The 19667-nt window shown below is 39.4% G+C and overlaps 1 protein-coding gene across 6 annotated transcripts in view; it reads right to left on the bottom strand.

The window, feature by feature from the left end:
• XRN1 (5'-3' exoribonuclease 1) overlaps positions 1-19667 on the bottom strand; it is a 207972-nt gene that overhangs the window by 160130 nt on the left and 28175 nt on the right. For all 6 annotated transcript variants that reach the window (XM_036447787.2, XM_036447784.2, XM_036447785.2 and 3 more), the window contains exons 2-5: positions 14891-15123; positions 2694-2791; positions 1392-1501; positions 1190-1300 (exon numbers count right to left, since the gene is read on the bottom strand). In XM_036447787.2, coding sequence (XP_036303680.1) covers positions 1190-1300; positions 1392-1501; positions 2694-2791; positions 14891-15123 — 552 coding nt within the window. The remainder of the gene's footprint in view (positions 1-1189; positions 1301-1391; positions 1502-2693; positions 2792-14890; positions 15124-19667) is intronic.

Raw genomic sequence — 19667 nt, 5'->3', positions numbered from 1 at the left:
TATTCTCTCACTTTTTATAGTATCAGTTTCACAAAAGCAACTAAATAAAAAAATATGTTTATATAGAGAACATGATTATTTAAGGAAAATAAAACAACTTGTTAGCACATTAAATATAGAAATATCAAAATCTGATCCATTTATAGGTTATGAATGGGGTTAAAGTGAATGCACTATTCTAAGAAAAAATGTTTATATTCACATGACTTTAGACACTCACTGTGCCCACCCCCATCAAAAAAATAAATTAAAAAATCCAAAAAACCTTCTCTTGGTTTTCATACATTTCCATTGTCAGAGGAGAATGGGTAAGAAATTAAAGTCAGAAGCTTTTCCAATAGCAGAAAACAGGACTGTTCTGGAGGCCAGGATACTCTAGTATATAAAAACTCAGAAAAAACTGGAAAAGGGCATTTTCATTACTTAGTATTCTAATCCCCAAAGCACATTAGTCTAGTGAGATATATCAACCAACTACAATGTATACTGTTTTCTTTATTTCAGTACTGATTCAAAAAAACCAAAATAAAACATTTATGCAGCAATCAGAGAAATGAGAATACTAACTGGTTATTTACATATTAAACAGTGATTATTAATTTTTGTTTTATGTGAAATTATGGCATTACTTTTTTAAATAAACCTCTTTAGAGAAATAGTTATAAATTAGATGATATAAGGTCTGGGATATGCTTCAAGAATCCAGAGAAGGAAAAAGGAGACAGATGGGTAGGGAAAGAAGTTGAAAGTTATTTAAATAAAGGACACGAGCAGGATCACAATACTGTTTGCTCTACTTTTGTTTTTGTTTGAAAATTTCCACAATAAAAACTTAAAAGAGGTCTAGTCAAGTTAGTTGGGTCATGGAGTTATCAAATTGCATGGTATTAAAAGTTATATATTAAGCATGTGGGTAAAAAGGGCCTCTTACCCTGATCTCAGCAGGTCATTCTTAGAAAAATTTTAACATTTAGGGTTAGTCAGGTGTGAACATTAACTACAAAGAGACCAGCTCATCATATGTGGCAAAAGAACTCATTTTTCAATTGTTTTTATTAATGGCAGAAATAGCAATCATTATTTTGACTCCAATATTTGTTTGCACAGACAGAAAGCTTCTTACATAAAGACTAAATATCTCAAATATTTAACTACAATGGCATAAGGTTATAACAACAATTATACTTACCAAGTCAGCATCTAAACCATAAAGACAGTGTCTGGTGTTTGGATCATGATCTGGCTTTGCTTTCTCGGATCTGATAAATTCCATGATTTTATGTTCTCCTTCTCCAGGAGTCTAAATATAATGTTTTCAAAATTTGAGTAATATGATATGCATTAGAAATTAAAATTTTAAAACTCTTTAAATAAATAAAAAAGATAATAACCTCATGGCCTGAGAAATAGATGGTAACTCCTTGCCATGACTTGTCTGTAGAAATTTTCTTATTTACAAAGTACTTCAGATGTTCATGTAACCTGGCCATGAATTCAGTCCCTATAAATAAAAAGTTTTTAAAAGTTTAATCTAAGAAAGACATAAAAAAAGGTGTATTCCCAGTGACATGAAAATGCATCTTATTATCTATAGAATAGCTAAGATCTCCAAAGGCAGACAAAAGCTTCTTCCATATTTAATAAAACAAGTAATGCCATACCTTTCCCTATCAAATATCATCATTGTTTCTAATTTCACTGGTTATCCTTAAAGGAAGTTAACGTCCCACAGAGAAAGTCAAGAAATGTCACCACTGCCTCAGGATTCTGCTGCAAATACTTTCACACAAGGGCAGTTTCAACTGTCTAACAAACTTCAATCTTCTAGTTCCTCACTGGATTCTGAAGTTTTTGTCATAAGTATTGCAACTTCAATTAGATTGCTAATAGTAACAAGAAAGGCACTATTATTATTGCCACTGTTAACCTGCAAAATTATTATAAATCTGGAAACTAAGTCTACATGATTATGTTTTATGAAAAGTCCAGATGGAAAATAGCCAAAGCAATACAGTCTGAAACTTAAACCACAATCAGGATAAAACTGGTTATAAAATCAAGCAATGTGTGATTAGGGCACTTACTGAAAAAGAAAATTCTCAGAGTTAGTAAATAATTCATGAGAAAGTAAAATTTTAAGATTTTTTTCTTTCAAAGCAGAGGATTATATTGTCAGACAAAGCTCTAGGAAGTACAGAGTATATTGCTGTAATATATACTCTGTACTTCCTAGAGCTTTGTCTGACAATATAATTATAATTGTAATACTGGTAAATTCATTTATCCTAAAGTCATAGAAGTCTTAAATGCCTATTAGATGTAAAGTAGTAAGCACTCTGAACTAGAAGAATAGGTTTCTTATTTGGAATACAACAAGGTAGCTACATAAACCTGGATGAGCCACACCTCACTTTTTCATACAAATAAATGGCAGCCATAAGACGAATCTTGTAAGTTCCTTTTAGATCTGAAATTCTGTGCATCTGGAAGAATCCAGTCTACACTTGCTCTTATCAATATCTACTAATCCCTATAGTGGGTTTTCTCAAGAGCACTATGACCAAATCATCTCATGAGGAGACACCATTAAAAAAATAAAGCAAATGGAATCCTAAAGACAAAATACATAAAGGCTAGAAAAAAATTACATTTCAAAAATTAAAATTTACACTTTCAATCTCTTAGGGAATTACCTGGTGTAATACAGTTGGAGTCAAACCTAGCCTCTGTAGGAAGAGTCTCTCCTTTTTCTATTGCCTTTTTTATTTTGTCTTCTGCCTCCTTTGCTGACCTTAAATGAAAAGGGGAAAAATATCTTAAACTTCCTGGGGAAAAGCAAATATATTTTTATAAAGTAAATTGTAATGAGATGCTTTTATAACTAAAATACTAATTCATCAATTTTAAGGTTCAAAACAATACAAGTTTTCAGTCTCAGGACTGTTTGTTTTTAAAGAATTATTATTATTATTATTTTTAAATAAGGACTATAGAAGTAGAACACTGTCAACATAAAGAACATTCAAACCTGTGAAGAATTTTTATGAGTTTATTTGAAACTGTTGACAATTAACAGGACCAAAATCTCAATAGACTGAGATAATGCTCCAGCGAATGGCAGTTTTGCACCTTATTTTATACATTATAATACAATCAAAAGAGAATGTGTATGTGGGTTAAATGAAATCCATTGGTGATAGATTAGGGAAGTGGGAAATACAAAGCAGGGAAACCTCTGGGATTAGATAAGAAGCAAAACGATAGATACATATTTCTTTTAAATTGGTGGGTACAGGATAGCTGTGCTTGTGCTTTGAGGGGTCCAGAAAAAAGAAAATTACTTTGACATTCCAACGATACGTTATCAAATATGCAAAAAGATAATAGACAGGCTTAGTTAGGATAAAGATTGACCTCTGTCAAAGAACATGCTGGGACATGACTACTTACCATAAATTGCTTTTAGTTAAAAAGTTTTAATTTCAGATCATCCTTTTGTGGTTACTTTAGGTATCCAACTTTGCAAGGCTGCCATGCAGACCTTCTATGAGCTTATCAAGTTGCCTAGCATGTAGCCCCTTTCCATCTACATACACAGAATTTAAATAAGGTGCAAAACTGCCATTATCCTGAGCACTATCTCAATCAGAGCATTATCTCAATCTTACAAGTTACTAATCATCAGAGATGCAAATTAAAACAACAATGAGTTATTATCACCTCACACCTGTCAGAATGGCTACCATCAACAAATCAACAAATAACAAGTGCTGGACAGAATGTGGAGAAAAGGGAACCCTAGTACACTGCTGGTGGGAATGCAGACTGGTGTAGCCATTATGGAAAATAATATGGCATTTCCTCAAAAAATTAAATATGGAACTGCCATTTGACCCAGTGATCCCCTTCTAGCAATATATCCTGTGAAACCCAAAATACTAGTCAGAAAGAATATATGCACTTCTTTGTTCATAGCAGCACAATTTACAACAGCTTAGATGTGGAAACAGCTCAAATGACCATCAATAGATGAAAATGATATAAAAAAAAGTTGTGCAAGAACCAAGATGGTGGCGTAGGTGAGCAACTGGTCTGTCACTCCCACAACAATTTAAAAATTAAAACTAATATAAAGGACATCTATCATCCAAAACCACGGGAAGGTTGGCTGAAAGAGAAAGGAGCACAAACACTGAAACGCTGAGAAGCCTAGGTATGGAGACACGCAATGCTGAGAAGCCTAGGTATGAAGACATGCGAATCAGGCTGGTGATGAATCGGGCTGCTGGCGGGCGACTGGGCGCCCAGCTTTTCTTTTCAACCCAAAAGGAAACAAGCTCCCTATCACTTTGAAATCAAGTTTTTGGGGTCACGTGGGGGACCCAGACGACTACGGGGAGAAGCTGGTCTGTTGGCCATCGGTCGGAAGTGAGGGTGACTCTTGCAGAGGTGCCCCCAGCAACCATTGTTTACTGCAATGGATCACAGGGAAGCCAGGACTTGGAAACGCGGGGGGGGGGGGGGGGGGGGGGGGAGGGGGGACGGGGGACGGGGGGACGGGGAGTGGGAGGCGCTGGGACAGCCATTGCTGTTAGCCATGCCCCAACCTAGTGATGTCCTGAGACCCTGCCTCACCCTGAGACCCTGCCCTGAGGCCTCGCCCGCAGATTCTACCGACTTGCCCAGGCAACACACAACTGCTTTTGCATATAAATGGCTGGTATTGTGGCAGCTTAATGAAATAAACTGCAGCTCCAGCAACAAAGCTCCAGCAACAAAACCAACAAGTCCCAAGCAAATGAACTGTACCCTATTAGTGATCCAGAAGCCAGTGTTCCTAGTGGTCAGTTTCAACCCCTCACACCCATAAGTGACATATTCGGGAGACAGGCTCAGTGAGCACCAAAGCCCCACTGAACCAAACCGTGTCTCCAGTGCAGCAGTTCTTCCTTTATAGACAGAGCGGGTCCTCACAGACAATTGGCCTGGAGATCAATTCCTCCCAGAGTACCAACAGCAATCAAGGCTTAATTACACTAAGACTTTGCACTCATCCCACAAAGGGATATACCAAAAGCGACCACTTCAGGTGATTGGGGAAGCTGAACTACTGGACCCTATAGGTCACCTACCACACAAAGCCACTCCATCAGCCAAAATCAGGAGACAAAGAAACATGTCACAAATGGGAAAGATGAAGGAAAGTAATGAGAGGGCAGGGCGAGGCGAGGATGAGCTCCTGACTCCACTGTGGGGCAGGGCGGAGTTATCCTCCATTTTGTAATTGGACTCAGCCCAATCAGGGTTAGCCAAGGCAGTGACATCACCACCGACTGGAGTAAAACCCCTGGACTGGGCGAAATTCGCTCTCTTCTGCCATGCTGTTGGTGTGAGTGGGACAGAGCCCATGCTAACATGGAAAAGGCTCTTTTGTTTATTGCATCGGAATTGGCTCCCTGTTGGTCCTTGGGGATCATAAAATCTGGGCGTAACATATGGGGGAATTCGTCCGGGATCACCAGCTAGGACCATTGAGGGACCCCGATCTGGAGAGCCTGACTGGCCGCGGTCGGTGTGTGTTTGTCTGTCCTTGTGTGAGCGCTCTGGAGGGACGTAAAACTCATGGAATTGGTGCCCGAATACGTCTGGCAGACGTGCCATAAGACCACGAGCAGGAGGATCAGAAGACGTTCTGACCTCCCAGGAGGGCCCTAGAAGGACCCTCATATCAGGAGAGGAATGGAAGCCTCTCCCAGGACGAGGTGAGCGGCGTGAGCCGTTGCTTCACCTGCGGAAAGTGAGCCTTTCCCAGGTCTGAGTTTGGTATCGGCGGGCAACATGGCACCCCAGGATGGAGCTGGCGAAGTGTGGCTAGCGTGGTGGTGTGGGGCCCCCTGGCGACGTTGGGTCGGAGGGGGGGCTTCCGAGGGGCTCAGTCTGCACGTTGGAGCGCAGCTGGACAGTGGTGGCCTTGCTCAGGGAGCAGGCACCTGGGTTAATTTGCTGGCTGCCTGGAGAAGAGGAGGTGGAGTTGAAAAGCCGCTGGGGCGACCCGGGCTTCCTCCTTGGGGGCCGCCTGAGTAGCGTGGCTGGGGCAGTGGCGGCAGCAGCAGCCTCACTCCGGGGGCCTGGGCCAGCATCGGGTCCCTAGCAGCATCAGGTATGGGAGAAGAGCTCAAGGGTGAATTTCTGTGCTCATGTAAAGGAAAAGGCCAGTTCAAAACGAGTGCGCATAGTTTTGGGCTGTGCTTAAAACTCTTTTGTGTGTACAGCACACATGTCAAACACAAGGCCCGCGGGCCAAATCCGGCCCGCCAGGCCTTGCAATGTGGCCCGCACCACGCTGTCATCACTGCACTCCGCTGCATTCCATCACAATGACTCGCGGTGACATAGGAGGCTTGTGATCTCGCCGCCGCCTCGCCGGGCCGCCGTACTTGCTATCTATTACGCATGCGCATAGATAACAAGTCACGCGAGATTCAGGAGGCGTGACCTATAGTCCGGCATCCGATGTGGTTGTGCGGGTGGCAGAGCAGAGGAGAGAGTGAGTGTGCGGGCATAAAAAATACACAGCAGAAGCTGCCAGTTCCTGGCATAAAGTGCAGGCATAAAAATCGCAACAGAATCTGCTATCTGTACCCAGCCAGGCATTTATTGACTGACTCTTTTTTTCTCCACTCCATCTGCCAAATCAAGCTATCCCTGTGCAATTTTCAACTTTTTCCTTCTAACGCAGATTTCCAATAAACTACATCTTTTACTGCCAATATTGATTCCAAAATGTCCAGGAAAAGAAAAGTTGATGGTGAAGGCAGACAATTTAATAACAAATGGGAAAACGAATACATGTTTGTGCTTAGAGAGGGCAAACCAGTGTGTATATTGTGTTATGAGACAGTGTCGGTGATGAAAGAGTACAATATACGTCGTCATTTTGACACCAAACATAATGTTAAGTATGGCAAATATACTTTGGAAGAAAAGCATAAAATTGTTAAAGAACTAAAAGGCAAACTACAATCACAGCAGCAAATGTTTACAAAGGCTACAGCGAAAAATGATGCTGCAGTGAAAGCAAGCTTTATAGTGGCTGAAGAAATTGCCCGTACTTCAAGGTGTTTTTCAGAGGGTGCCTTTTTGAAGCAATGTATGCTAAAAGTGTGTGAGCAAGTATGCCCAGACCAGATACAGAGTTTTCAAAATGTCAGTTTGTCAAGAAACACCATTGTAGATAGAGTTCAAGAACTCTCAGGAAATCTATCATCACAGCTGGCCGAACAGGCATGCAGTTATCTCGCTTTTTCACTTGGTATCGATGAAAGCACAGACAACACTGATACAGCGCAGCTGTCCATCTTTATACGTGCTACGAAGACCGACCTCTCTGTCACTGAGGAACTTTTGGATGTAGCTGCCATGCATGGGACGACGACTGGTAGAGATATATTTGAGGCTGTGGAGAAATCTATAAATAATTTTAAATTACCCTGGGAAAAGTTGGTGGGGCTAACTACCGATGGCGCACCTTCAATGTGCGGAGAAAAGAAAGGCTTGGTTGGACTAATGAAGAAAAGAATGCAAAAAAAGTCACTGCCACACACCCTTGATTACTTATCATTGCATTATCCACCAAGAGGCTATGTGTGGAAAAGTTCTGGACATGAATGACATAATGACCACAGCCATTAAAACTATTAACTTTATACGGGCACGTGGCCTGAATCATCGCCAGTTCCAGCAGTTTTTACAGGAGGTGGGTGCAGAGCATGGAGACGCAGAAGTAAGATGGCTGAGCAAGAGCGCAGTCCTCAAAAGATTTTTTGAGCTCAGAGAACAAATTGCTCTTTTCATGGAAAGTAAAGGAAAGCCCTTGCCTGAACTGTCGGATCCCGCCTGGCTATGTGATTTTGCTATGATGTGTGACATATGCGAGCATCTCGCCCAACTGAATCTGAAGCTGCAGGGACGCAAACAAGTCATCACGAAGATGTCTGACATGATCACAGCATTCCAGCGTAAACTTCAACTATGGAAGTCCCAACTGGAACAGGACAATCTTGCCCACTTTCCCGTTTGTTTGAGTATCTCAACCACTATTTCTGGTACTTTTCCTTGCAGTCGGCTGGCTACCAAAGTTAGCCGTTTACTAAGTGAATTTGAGCGGCGCTTCTCTGACTTTAGAACACAGCACTCAGGCTTTGACATCTTTGCCAATCCTTTTACAGTTGATGTCAACAATGTGCCCCATCACCTTCAGATGGAGATAATCGAGCTTCAGTCTGACAGTGGCCTGAAATCAAGGTTTCAGGATGTTGAAATTGAGGACTTCTACCCTCTACTGCCCCGACTCAATGCCAGAGCTCCGACTTCATGCTGCCCGTATTCTATCTATGTTCGGGAGCACCTATCTTTGTGAACAGATGTTTTCAATAATGAATCTGAACAAAAACAAGCACAGATCACGCATTACTGATGACAACCTCCATGCTGTTTTGCGGGTTGCTACAGCCCAAGAAATAAAACCGAACATTGACTCATTGATCCGGGGAAAACGGTGTCGACATCTAGCCAGAAAACAAAACAATGAGCATTTTAGGTACATTCCAATATTACTGTTTTGCTTGATACCAATATTACTGTTTTGCTTGATAGCATGTGAGTTGGTTAACAGCACTGTTAAGGAAAAGATTGTTCCACTCATTTTAAATTCACATTTCTGGTTAACATTGTCAGTTTATGACTGTTCAGTAAACCATTCGGCCCGCGATTTAGGCTGGATTTTAGATTTTGGCCCCTTCTCTGATTGAGTTCGACACCCCTGATGTACAGAATGAGCTTTAAAAATATGGAGATTAACTGGGAGATCAATTAAAACTGGTTTCCCAAGTCATTCTAAGCAGCTTTTGAAATTCCCCGCTGTGAGGCAGAAACTAGATGGTAATGATAACAAGTTTACGTGAATGGCCGGGAGTCTTCAGCTAAAGAATGTGTTCATTTGCATTTGAATGCTATTCCAGTGATCTGCAGGGAGTGGCAGGTGATTCCATGGTGAAGCTGCTCAGATGGCCTTGCTTACAATGTTTAGTCTCTGTCATTGGTATCAGCTAAGCAGAGTCATATAGCTACTTAAGTATGAATTGTGATTGACCTATGAACAAAATTCATTCTTTTTTCTGACATTGTCTTAAATCTTAGTTTACTAAAATGAAAGTGGAAGAGAAGAGATTAACCAAAGAATTTATATGTATATATGCAAAACCCATGGACACTGACAACAGTGTGGTAAAGGCCTGGGGCAAGAGGCAGGTATAGGTTAGAAGGAGCAATGGGAAAAAAAGGATGCCATTTGTAATACTTTCAACAACAGAGATAAAAAAATAAACAAATTCACAAAATTACTTCACAGGTTTCAAAGTTTCTTACAACATTGTAATAGTATAAAACTGGCAGATTACAAATACTTATTATAAAGTAATCCCTTTCTTTTTTTTAAAGGATAGTTTATTAAATTTTAGAGAGAGAGAAAGGGAGAAGAGAAAAACATCAATGTGAGAGTGTAACATTGATTGGCTGTCTCCTGCACACCCTCCTCACCAGGGATCAAGCCCACAATCCAGGCGTGTGCCCTGGCCGGGAATCGAACCAGCAATTATTCAGAACCCAGGAAGGCACCCAATCCAATGAGACATACCAGCCAGGGCAAGTAATTCTTTTCTTATCACTATTAAACAGAAAATTCATCCTGAGAACAAGCTCAAAAATTCAGCATTAAACTTTCATTATATAGGCAAAAGTAGGTTTATAGTTGTAAGTAAAAAAGTTTATTACTGTATTATTACTTATTAATTATTGTATTATTTTCCATATGAACAGCTGTAAATCTACTTTTCCCTCACATTGTATATACATTTAATAATATCAAAAAAGAAGCACATTAACATGATCTCTAAGAATTTATATAAAAATAATTATAAAATTGTAATGTATATATAGGTTTCCTCATAAAATCATCATTCATATATATATATATATATATATATATATATAAAGTCAGGGGCCATCATGACTGAAACAACCACATGGATGACCGGTTCGGTGGGGCGACCACGCCAGCAGGGGGGTGAGGGATGAACAAATGTATGAATAGCAGGCTGCAAAGGGTAACCAGGTTGGCAGGGGGGACAGTTAGGGGTGACCAGGCCAGCAGGGTGGGCAGTGAGGGTTGATCAGGCCAGCAGGCAGAGGCAGTTAGGGGTAATCAGGCCGGTGGGGGGGACAATTAGGGGTGATCAAGCAGGCTGGCAGAGGCTTTTAGGGATGATCAGGCTGGTAGGTGTGTGTGGGGGGGGCACTTGGGGGCAATCAGGCAGGTGAGTGGTTAGGAACCAGCAGTCCAGGATTGTGAGGGGGATGTCTGACTGCCAATTTGGGCCCAGGATCGGGTTCATGATTGGACAGGGTGCAGACTGGGTTAAGGGGATACTTCCCTTCCCACCCCCATACATGAATTTTGTGCACCAGGACTGTAGTTTAAAATAAAAGCTTAATAAAATGAATGGCAACGGTTGTTAAAATCATCTCACATTTAGAGCAATCAGATTTCCTAGGAAGAACATGAGTTTTAGAGTCAAAGGAACCTAGGTTTGAATAGAAGCATCCCAGCTACTATCCAGTTTCTCATGGCAAGTAAGATAGGAAACTCTGCTTTATGTATATTTTCTATAACCTTGTTACTATGCTCTGTGGAATTCTATTTCTGTGATAAACTTTTCTTCATAGTAAACCTCTCTCTCACCAACCCCTTCTATATAACAAAAGCTTTTAATTTATCAACTCATTTGTAATCTCTCCAATGAAAGCCGTTCTGTCCTTTTTTTCTTCCCTTCGCTCTTAGGTTGAACAAGTGGTTATTTGTTACTATGTGCCAAATTCTGGCATAAAATAAAAGAAAATCTAGTATGAAAACAAAAAATTAAATAGCCATAATGTTTAATGTGTTTATAATAGAATGTTAGGCAAGGCACAGGGTAAGATTATTAAAGTAATCTAGGTCATAGATTATGGTGGCCTAAGCTCAGATAGTAGCAGTAAGATGAAAATATGTAAGTGGATATGAAGAATTTTTAAGAGATCAGAAAACGAGTTGCTCTTGGATTTTTGGTTTGAGCAGTTATTTGAATGGTGGTGTTATTCACTGAAATAGGCAAGATAGCCAGCCTGTGTTGCCCAGTGGTTGAGCATTGACCTATGAACCAGCAGGTCACAGTCTAATTCCTAGTCAGGCCACCCGTCAGGGTTGTGGGCTTGGGCCCCATTAGGAGGTGTGCAGGAGGAAACAGACTGATGAGATGATTCTCTTTCATCATTGATGTTTCTATTTCTCTCTGAAATCAATAAAAACTTTTTTAAAAAAATAAGCAAGATGTAATGAAGGCAGTTTTAAGGCAAAGAAGAGTTCATTCAGTTCTGAACATGTTAAACCTGAAATATAACTGTGGTATCCAAAAGGAAACATTTAGTAGGAATATGGATAGAGAGCTCTGGAGAGATATCTACCAGAAAGATACATTTGAGAGTCCTCAATACAGATACAGTAATTAAAGTCATTGGATATGATCATTCAAAACCCAGGATAGAGCCTTAAGAAACATCAATATTTAAGAATAAGCAGAGGAAGAGAGGATAACAAGGAGACTAAGAATGTGCAGTCAGTGTGCTACGTAACAGAAAGGAAGTCCAAAAAAGAAAGGTCAACTCTGTTAAAATACTGTAGAAAAATTAAGTGATGTACAGAATTATTCTTTAGATTTTCCTGTAAGGATTCTATTAGTAATCTTGTTAGTTTCAGTGGAATGGTGGGGATGAAGGCCAGAGACAGCAGATTTTAAAGTAAGAGATATGGAAAGATAATGATTAAAGATTATGAATAGAGAAAGTAGTCGCTGTGGAGAATGAGATGGGGGATTTGGGGCACTTGGAGCACTCGATGCCAGCATAGCATTTATAATAAATGTGTTTGGTGTTGATGGTGAATTGGTCCTCATCTATTCTATTCCTACTTGGCGTTCTCATACTGGAGAGGCTAGAAAGCTAAAAAAGTTAAACTCCTGTGCTTTCCTGCAGTGAGGTTTCTGGACATTACTTAGATTTTATCAGTCAGATGCCTCCAAAACAGTTTAGAAGGTAGAAGTGTGATGGTCTGCATGCCAGCTGAGATACTGGAGTTGTGTATATGTGTGTGTTTCATCAGTAGATCTCAATATTCAGCAGCTTAGTAAGTGCTGAAAAGCAAGGTTCAGGGCATCTGCTTCTTGCTACAGATGAAGCAGGTACATTGGGGCTCTTAGAGCTAACATATTCAGTGTTAGCGTCTTGATTGCTGAATTTTAACTAAAGCAATGTATTCTTGGAGCCAACAGCTCAGATGGTAGTTTGTTAATATCTGAAATACAATAACGGTGTAAGTTCCTGGAACCACCTTTTCTGGTGGGGGCCTCGGAACTCACCTTCCTCAGTAGTAGCAGCAGTGCCACCTACTGGTGGATCAATTGTATGGTGTGTTCTGGAAGTCATTCTTGAAGGTTCACTTATATTCTCACCCTTTAGGCTTAGAACAACTTTCAGAGGCACCTAATTCTCTCTATTATAGACCTTTCTGCTTAAAATAGCTAGAATTTAATTATCTTCAACTGAATACTGACTGATACTGTGGGCTTATGTAACTATTTCTCAACACTACATTTTTCAGCCAGTAGTTCCCCAAAACTAGTTTAACATTTACCAGGGAATCAGGTAAAAATGGTTTCCAGGGCCCAATTGTTAGAGATTCAGGTTAAAAAAGTCTTGGGTAGTATTTGGAAATCTACATTTTAGTAAGAGAGACAGTCCTTGTGTTCAAAGATTTCAGAGGTTTCATTATATTCAGTATTTTTTTCTCTTTTGATATTTAATTCAGTATTTTTGACCATCCACCTTCCATTCTCACTGATAGCTTCCACCATACTCTCAAGTTCCTTGGTGATTTCCACATTTGATTCTGCAGGTGCCCTTTGGACTACTTTACTTACCACAGTGGTAAAGGATTCATTATGCTAATGATCCATTAAATATGCTAAACTCAGGGTTTCTTTCCTTTAATTTCAATAACACTGCTACTCACAAACAAAGACACAGCATGCTCTCACTGTTATTCAGAAATATTTCACAGGTCCAGGATTTTGACTTTTAAAAACCCTCTGTGTGTGTATAATCTCTTTTCATCCTTTTACTTCTACAATCCAACTCACAGGGCTGATAATACAGGGTGGGGCAAAAGTAGGTTTACAATTGTGAGTATGCAAAACAGTTTACTAGAGGCCTGATGCATGGAAATTCGTGCAAGGGGCGGCTCTGCCCTTGTAGCCCTTGCGATTTGCCTTGACCCTCTCAGCCCCGGCTTCGTCCAGAAGGTCATTCAGCTGTCTGGTCTATTTAGCATATTACACTTTTATTATTATAGGTTGCTGTATTATTATTTATTAATGTATTATTTTCCATAGAAAAAACTGTAAACTTACTTTTGTTCCAACCTGTACATCAAATGTCCTAACTCATCTCTCTTCTCAAACTCCGTCAATCACCTTCTAGACTCACTTGTCCAGGACTCATGCTCAGAGTCAGCAGCTAACCCAGAATTTGGGCATTCAACAAATGTTTGTTGAATTAAATTAAAATAGCAATGATATTCTAATTAGGACAGCCTCTCAGATCATTCTGCAGTTTCCTAGCTCAAGACATACTACTATAAAAGCTTTCTTGGCTACTACCATTTTCAAATTATCAATAAGATGTTTAAAAAATTTGTGAGGGAACAACAGAATAACTTTATAGAGCACAACACAGGTGTAAGACATGAGCAGAGCAAGGATGATGGGTCAGGTACACAAAGTCACCAGGGCAGAAAGCCCCAAATGCCTAGCAAGGGGCAAAACTGGGTAAACAAGAACCTTGCCTAGCATAGCATTGGTCAGGCAGTTTAGACCCCTGACCATTTTCTCCCTAAAGATAACATTTAGGTCTCAGTTATATCTCTGTTCCATGCCCAGAAAAGGAGCAAAACCAGACAAGTGATGCTTTGGGTGCCTCAGGACCCCTTGCCCTGGCACTAACCATTCAGGGAGATCACAACCCTGAAAATCACATCTGGAAAGCTAATGAATATTCTATTAAGACCCTCCCATAAGTTGCCATCTGCAAAATAGATAGATATACGCTCAGGACAAAGAACCCAGGTGCACACTCTTCCTCCAAGGAGCACACCGTTGTCCATTTGCCCACAGGCACGTATCCCCCAACCCTAAAGGGATCCCATGAGACCTGAAACCAGGGGAGCAATGGACAGCAGCAGCTCGTCCCAGCCTAACCCCCTGAACCTGTCTCCAAAGCCCCTTTTTCTCTGACTTCTTAGTGAGCCAAAGCAGCACAGGCTAAATCTTCCTATTGCTTCTTCTTCTATGCCGTTCTGTTTCACTGTCCTAAGCATATTTTTGCTGTCATCATGGACCCAATACCCTTTGGCTTAGTGATATCCTTTGGATATCCCATTCTCCAACCCCTTTTCCTTAAATAAATTCAATTTTTCTTTATTCACCACCTGAGATAGCTATTTAGCCTGCCTGCACACCACCGACTTTAACCTTTCAACAGGCTTTGAAAAATGAACCTCACTTGAATTACTAATTTTTTTACTTAATTGATAAAATGTACATTATAAATATAGTTTCATTTCTGGTAAAATTTAAGAAAAAAGAAACATGAACAGAAGATGCATTGTGTTAAGTCAGTTATCATTAAAATAACATATTTTATTAATCAAATAGTATCCTAAAATAAAACATGAATGTTTTACCTAAAACGCCGTCCACGCTGCTGGTTCATTTTTGCTCGAGGAGCCACACCATCAACAGCCATAAAAAACACTTTCCTAGGTTTAATAATGCGAAACAACACTTCCAAGTAGTGAAAAATATCAGTAAAGATTTTATCATCTGAAATTCTGAAGTGAACATCATCATCATTAGGATGTGAACACTGATGTATAATTCCATTCATATCCAGGTACAAGTTGTCAAATTCAGGTATCTAAAAAAAAAAAAAAAAAAAAAAGATGAAGATCATTATTAAAATCAACCATGAATATCTAAGAGACTGGGCAAAGCAGCCAGTAAAAAGCAGGATATTGAGGATGTTGGGGCATTATCTATCTATATCTATATATCTATATATCTATATATCTATATCTATATCTATATCTATATCTATATCTATATCTATCTATCTATCTATCTATAGATAGGTAGATAGATAGATAGATAGATATAAAAACCTAACTGACTGTTTTGACCAGATAACCGAATGGCAGCTATAATGCCCACTGGCCACCAAGTGGCAGACGCTCAATGCAGGAGCTGCCCCTGGTGGTTAGTGTGCTCCCACAGCCAGCCTCCTGTGGATGGACAACCTGAGGACTGGGCCAAATGGCCCCAAATGGCCCGATCACTGGCCTGGCCGAGGGATCCCACCCGTGCACGAATTCATGCACCAGGCCTCTAGTTATTATATAAAAATAGTGAACAATTTACATTTGAATAAAGGAAATAAAGGAACAAACCCCAGAAGAACTGGTAAGATATATGGTTATGTTTATAATGTAGCAATAGCTTGATCAAAATTACTGTCAGGAAATTATCTATTTAAAATAATATAACCTGGGAAAACACCATAAAAAGTGCTCGGTTCATTTGGAAGCAAAATATTAGTTTCTTTTCTTCCTACTGTTGGACATTAACTCTCAAAACCTCAATTTTCTCTATGAATAGATAAATACTGTAGTGCCCATTTATATTGAAAAAAACTGTGTGTACATGAATATGAAAAGGTTTTACAAATGATTTAAAGCTTTACTATATATTTGGTTTCACTAAAATAGAGTCACTAATTTGGTTATATTAATTTTATTTATTTTTGGATACATAAATTTATTTTTCTTCTGTTTAAATGTCTGGAAAAAGGAAACACTACTGAAACAAATATATAATAACCAGGAATTAAAATGGACATAACTTATAGCTGTAATATCTAGTGTAACTAAATAATTTTTAGAGTAGTCTGTATTACATACTAAAGAAAAGTATTTTGAATTTTCAAGCTTAATAGACTTTCCTTGTGTAAACTTAATGAGAACAAACTCTGAAACAGTTATTCAAGTTTTATCATAGGCACAGGTAACAATACATTTTCCTATTATTGAGAAAATGACATACCTTTGAGTGTTGTGTTTTTTTTTTGGGGGGGGTGTTGTGAAAAGTTTTGGTCTCTGAATCAATGAAACTATAAAATATTTCAGTAAAAACCCATTTGTGCTAAATTCCACATAAGACACTTATTTATTTTTTAAATATATTTTATTGATTTTTTTTGTCCCCCTCCCTCCCTCCCACATATCCCCTCCCTCCCCAGAGTTTTGTGTCCATTGGTTGTACTTATATGTATGTATAAAAGTCCTTCGGTTGATCTATTATCTCCCCCAGATCTTCCTCCCCTCCCCGCTGTAATTTGACAGTCTACTTGTTGATATACTGTCTCTATATCTATCTTTTGGTTCATCAGTTTATAATGCTCTTTATCATCCACAAATGAGTGAGGTCATGTGGTGTTTCTCTTTCATTGATTGGCTTATTTCACTCAGCATGATGTTCTCCAATTCCATCCAGGTTGCTGCAAATGATGAGAATTCCTTCTTTTTTATGGCAGCATAGTATTCCATTTTGTAGATGTACCAAAGTTTTTTGATCCAATCATCTGCTGACGGACACTTAGGCTGTTTCCAAATTCTGGCTATTGTAGATTGTGCTGCTATGAACATAGGGGTGCATATATCCTTTCTGATTGGTGTTTCTAGTTTCTTGGGATATATTCCTAGAAGTGGGATTACTGGGTCAAATGGGATTTCCATTTTCAGTTTTTTGAGGAAACTCCACACTGTTCTCCACAGTGGTTGCACCAGTCTGCATTCCCACCAGCAGTGCACGAGGGTTCCTTTTTCTCCGCAACCTCGCCAACACTTGTTGTTTGTTGATTTGTTGATGTTGGCCATTCTGACAGGTGTGAGATGGTACCGCATTGTTGTTTTGATTTTCATCTCTCGGACAATTAGTGACTTTGAGCATGTTTTCATGTGCCTTTTGGCCTTCCTTCTGTCTTCTTTTGAAAATGTTCCATTTAGGTCCATTGCCCATTTTTTAATTGGATTATTTATCTTCCTTTTATTTAGTTGTATAAGCTGTTTGTAGATGTTGGAGATTAAACCTTTATCAGTGGTATCATTTGCAACATTTAAATGCTCTTACTGAATAACAGACTCAACTGAAAGAACTACTGTAAACATGAGATTTTAAAAATACATCAAAGTGCTGAAACTGGTTTGACTCAGTGGATTGTCAGCCTGCGGACTGAAGGGTCCTGGGTTCGATCCCGGTCAGGGGCACGTACCTTGGTTGCGGGCACATCCCCAGTAGGGGGTGTGCAAGAGGCAGCTGATGGATGATTCTCTCTCATCCATGTTTCTAACTTTCTATCCCTCTTTTCCTCTCTGTAAAAAAATCAATAAACTATATTTTAAAAAATAAGATAAATAAAAATACATAAAAGATTTATTGTTTCAAGAAATCTGAAAACCCTCAATCAAAATATAAATGTGATCTATTTTTAAGGGGGTGGGAGTACTTTATAAAATTATTATAAAGGTTCCATAGGAGGACAAACATACAAACAATATTAAAAAGAAGAGTAATGAAGAAAATTCCGTTCACTTTATTAAAAATTATAAGACCATCTTATTGAACCACGTAATTTATAAGTAGTTTAAGTGTACACAGAAATTTCATACATAAGAGTTATTTCAAGTCTGTATAATGAAATAAATTCCACAAGGATTAGACATTTTAATTTTATAAATAGAAGTAAAAATTATATATAAGAATTTTGGAAATGTTAGGGTGGGGAAATCTAGAAATAAAAAACCGAACAGATGGTGGAGTTTGCTCTATCTACACTAATAAAAGAGAAATATGCAAATTGATCATCACTTCACAAAGCCCACCAGCCAATCATGAGTGAGCATGCAAATTAACCTCATCACCTCCATGGAGACTAACATCAGAGAGGAGGCAGCTCCCAGCGCAGCCTGCTTGGCCTTCCCTGTAGCAACCGGGAAGCAGGCAAGTGAGGCCACAGGCAGCACCCAGCACAACCTTAAGAGACCTGGGAGTAGTGAAGTGCAGTCTGCAGGTAGCACCCTGCATGTCCTGCTTGGCCTTTGCTGTGGCGTGGAGCAGGCAGGCCCTGCAGAGAGCAGAGAACCATGGGGAGCGGGCCAAAGCCATCAGAAGGACATCCCCTGAGGGCTCCCGGATTGGAGAAGGTGCAGGTCAGGCTGAGGGACACCCCCTCCCCATGCACAAATTTCGTGCACTGGGCCTCTAGTAAAAATATCTTTTGAAGTCTATGGGGGTTAAAAAATAAAAATAAAAAAAAGCCAGCCAAAACCAGTTTGGCTCAGTGGATAGAGAGTCGGCCTGCGGACTGAGAGGTCCCGGGTTTGATTCCAGTCAAGGGCATGTACTTTGGCTGTGGGCACATCTCCAACTCCAGTAGAGGGTGTGCAAGAGGCAGCTGATAGATGATTTTCTCTCATCAATGTTTCTAACTCTCTATTCCTCTCTCTTCCTCTCTGTAAAAAATCAATAAAATATATTTTTCATAAAAAAGTTTAACTGAATATGAAAAAATGCAATAAATGCTTGCAAATTAGGACAAAGTCAATATTCCTAACATACAAAAATCCTCAAATTTAAATAAGAAAAAGAGCAAAGTTTAAAAGTAAGCATGGAGCCGAAACTGCTTTGACTCAGTGGATAGAGCGTTGGTCTGTGGACTGAAGGGTCCCAGGTTCGATTCCAGTTAAGGGCATGTACCTTGGTTGCGGGCACATCCCCAGTAGGGGGAGTGCAAGAGGCAGCTGATCGATGATTTTCTCTCGTCGATGTTTCTAACTCTCTATCCCTCTCTCTTTCTCTCTGTAAAAAAATCAATAAAATATATTAAAAAAAAGAAAAAAGAAAAATAGTTACCCATTATTGGTATAGGTTTGGGGAAATGCATAGTTCATATGTTATGGAGTGCCAGAGAAGAAAAGAGAGAGCAAGATATTGAAAACTTATTCTGAAATAATGATAGAAAACTTTCCCTACCGGAAAAAAATAGTCTTACAATTCCAAGAAGCATAGAGACTCCCAAATAAGAGGAACCCAAAAGAGGCCCACAACAAGACACATAATAAATAAAATGTCAAGGATTGAGGACAAAGAGAGACTCTAAAAAGCAGCAAGAGAAAAGTAGTTAATTATCTACAAGGGACCACCCATATGACTCAAAGTATGCACATTTGACCCAGGATTTCTACTATTGAAAATTTATCCTGGGACATAATCATAAATTTGCAATGAAGATATAACTACAAGAATATTCATGTCAGTATTTTTCAGAAAAAATAAAAAGTAAAAACATTGAAAGGCCTCATAGAAAAGTGATGATGACATGGACACAGACAACAGTATGGTGACTGC

Source organism: Pipistrellus kuhlii, unplaced genomic scaffold (genome assembly GCF_014108245.1).
Source record: "Pipistrellus kuhlii isolate mPipKuh1 unplaced genomic scaffold, mPipKuh1.p scaffold_m20_p_2, whole genome shotgun sequence".
NCBI lineage: Eukaryota > Metazoa > Chordata > Mammalia > Chiroptera > Vespertilionidae > Pipistrellus > Pipistrellus kuhlii.
Note: the sequence above shows the minus strand (reverse complement) of the source record. Positions and strands in the feature narration are given on the sequence as shown.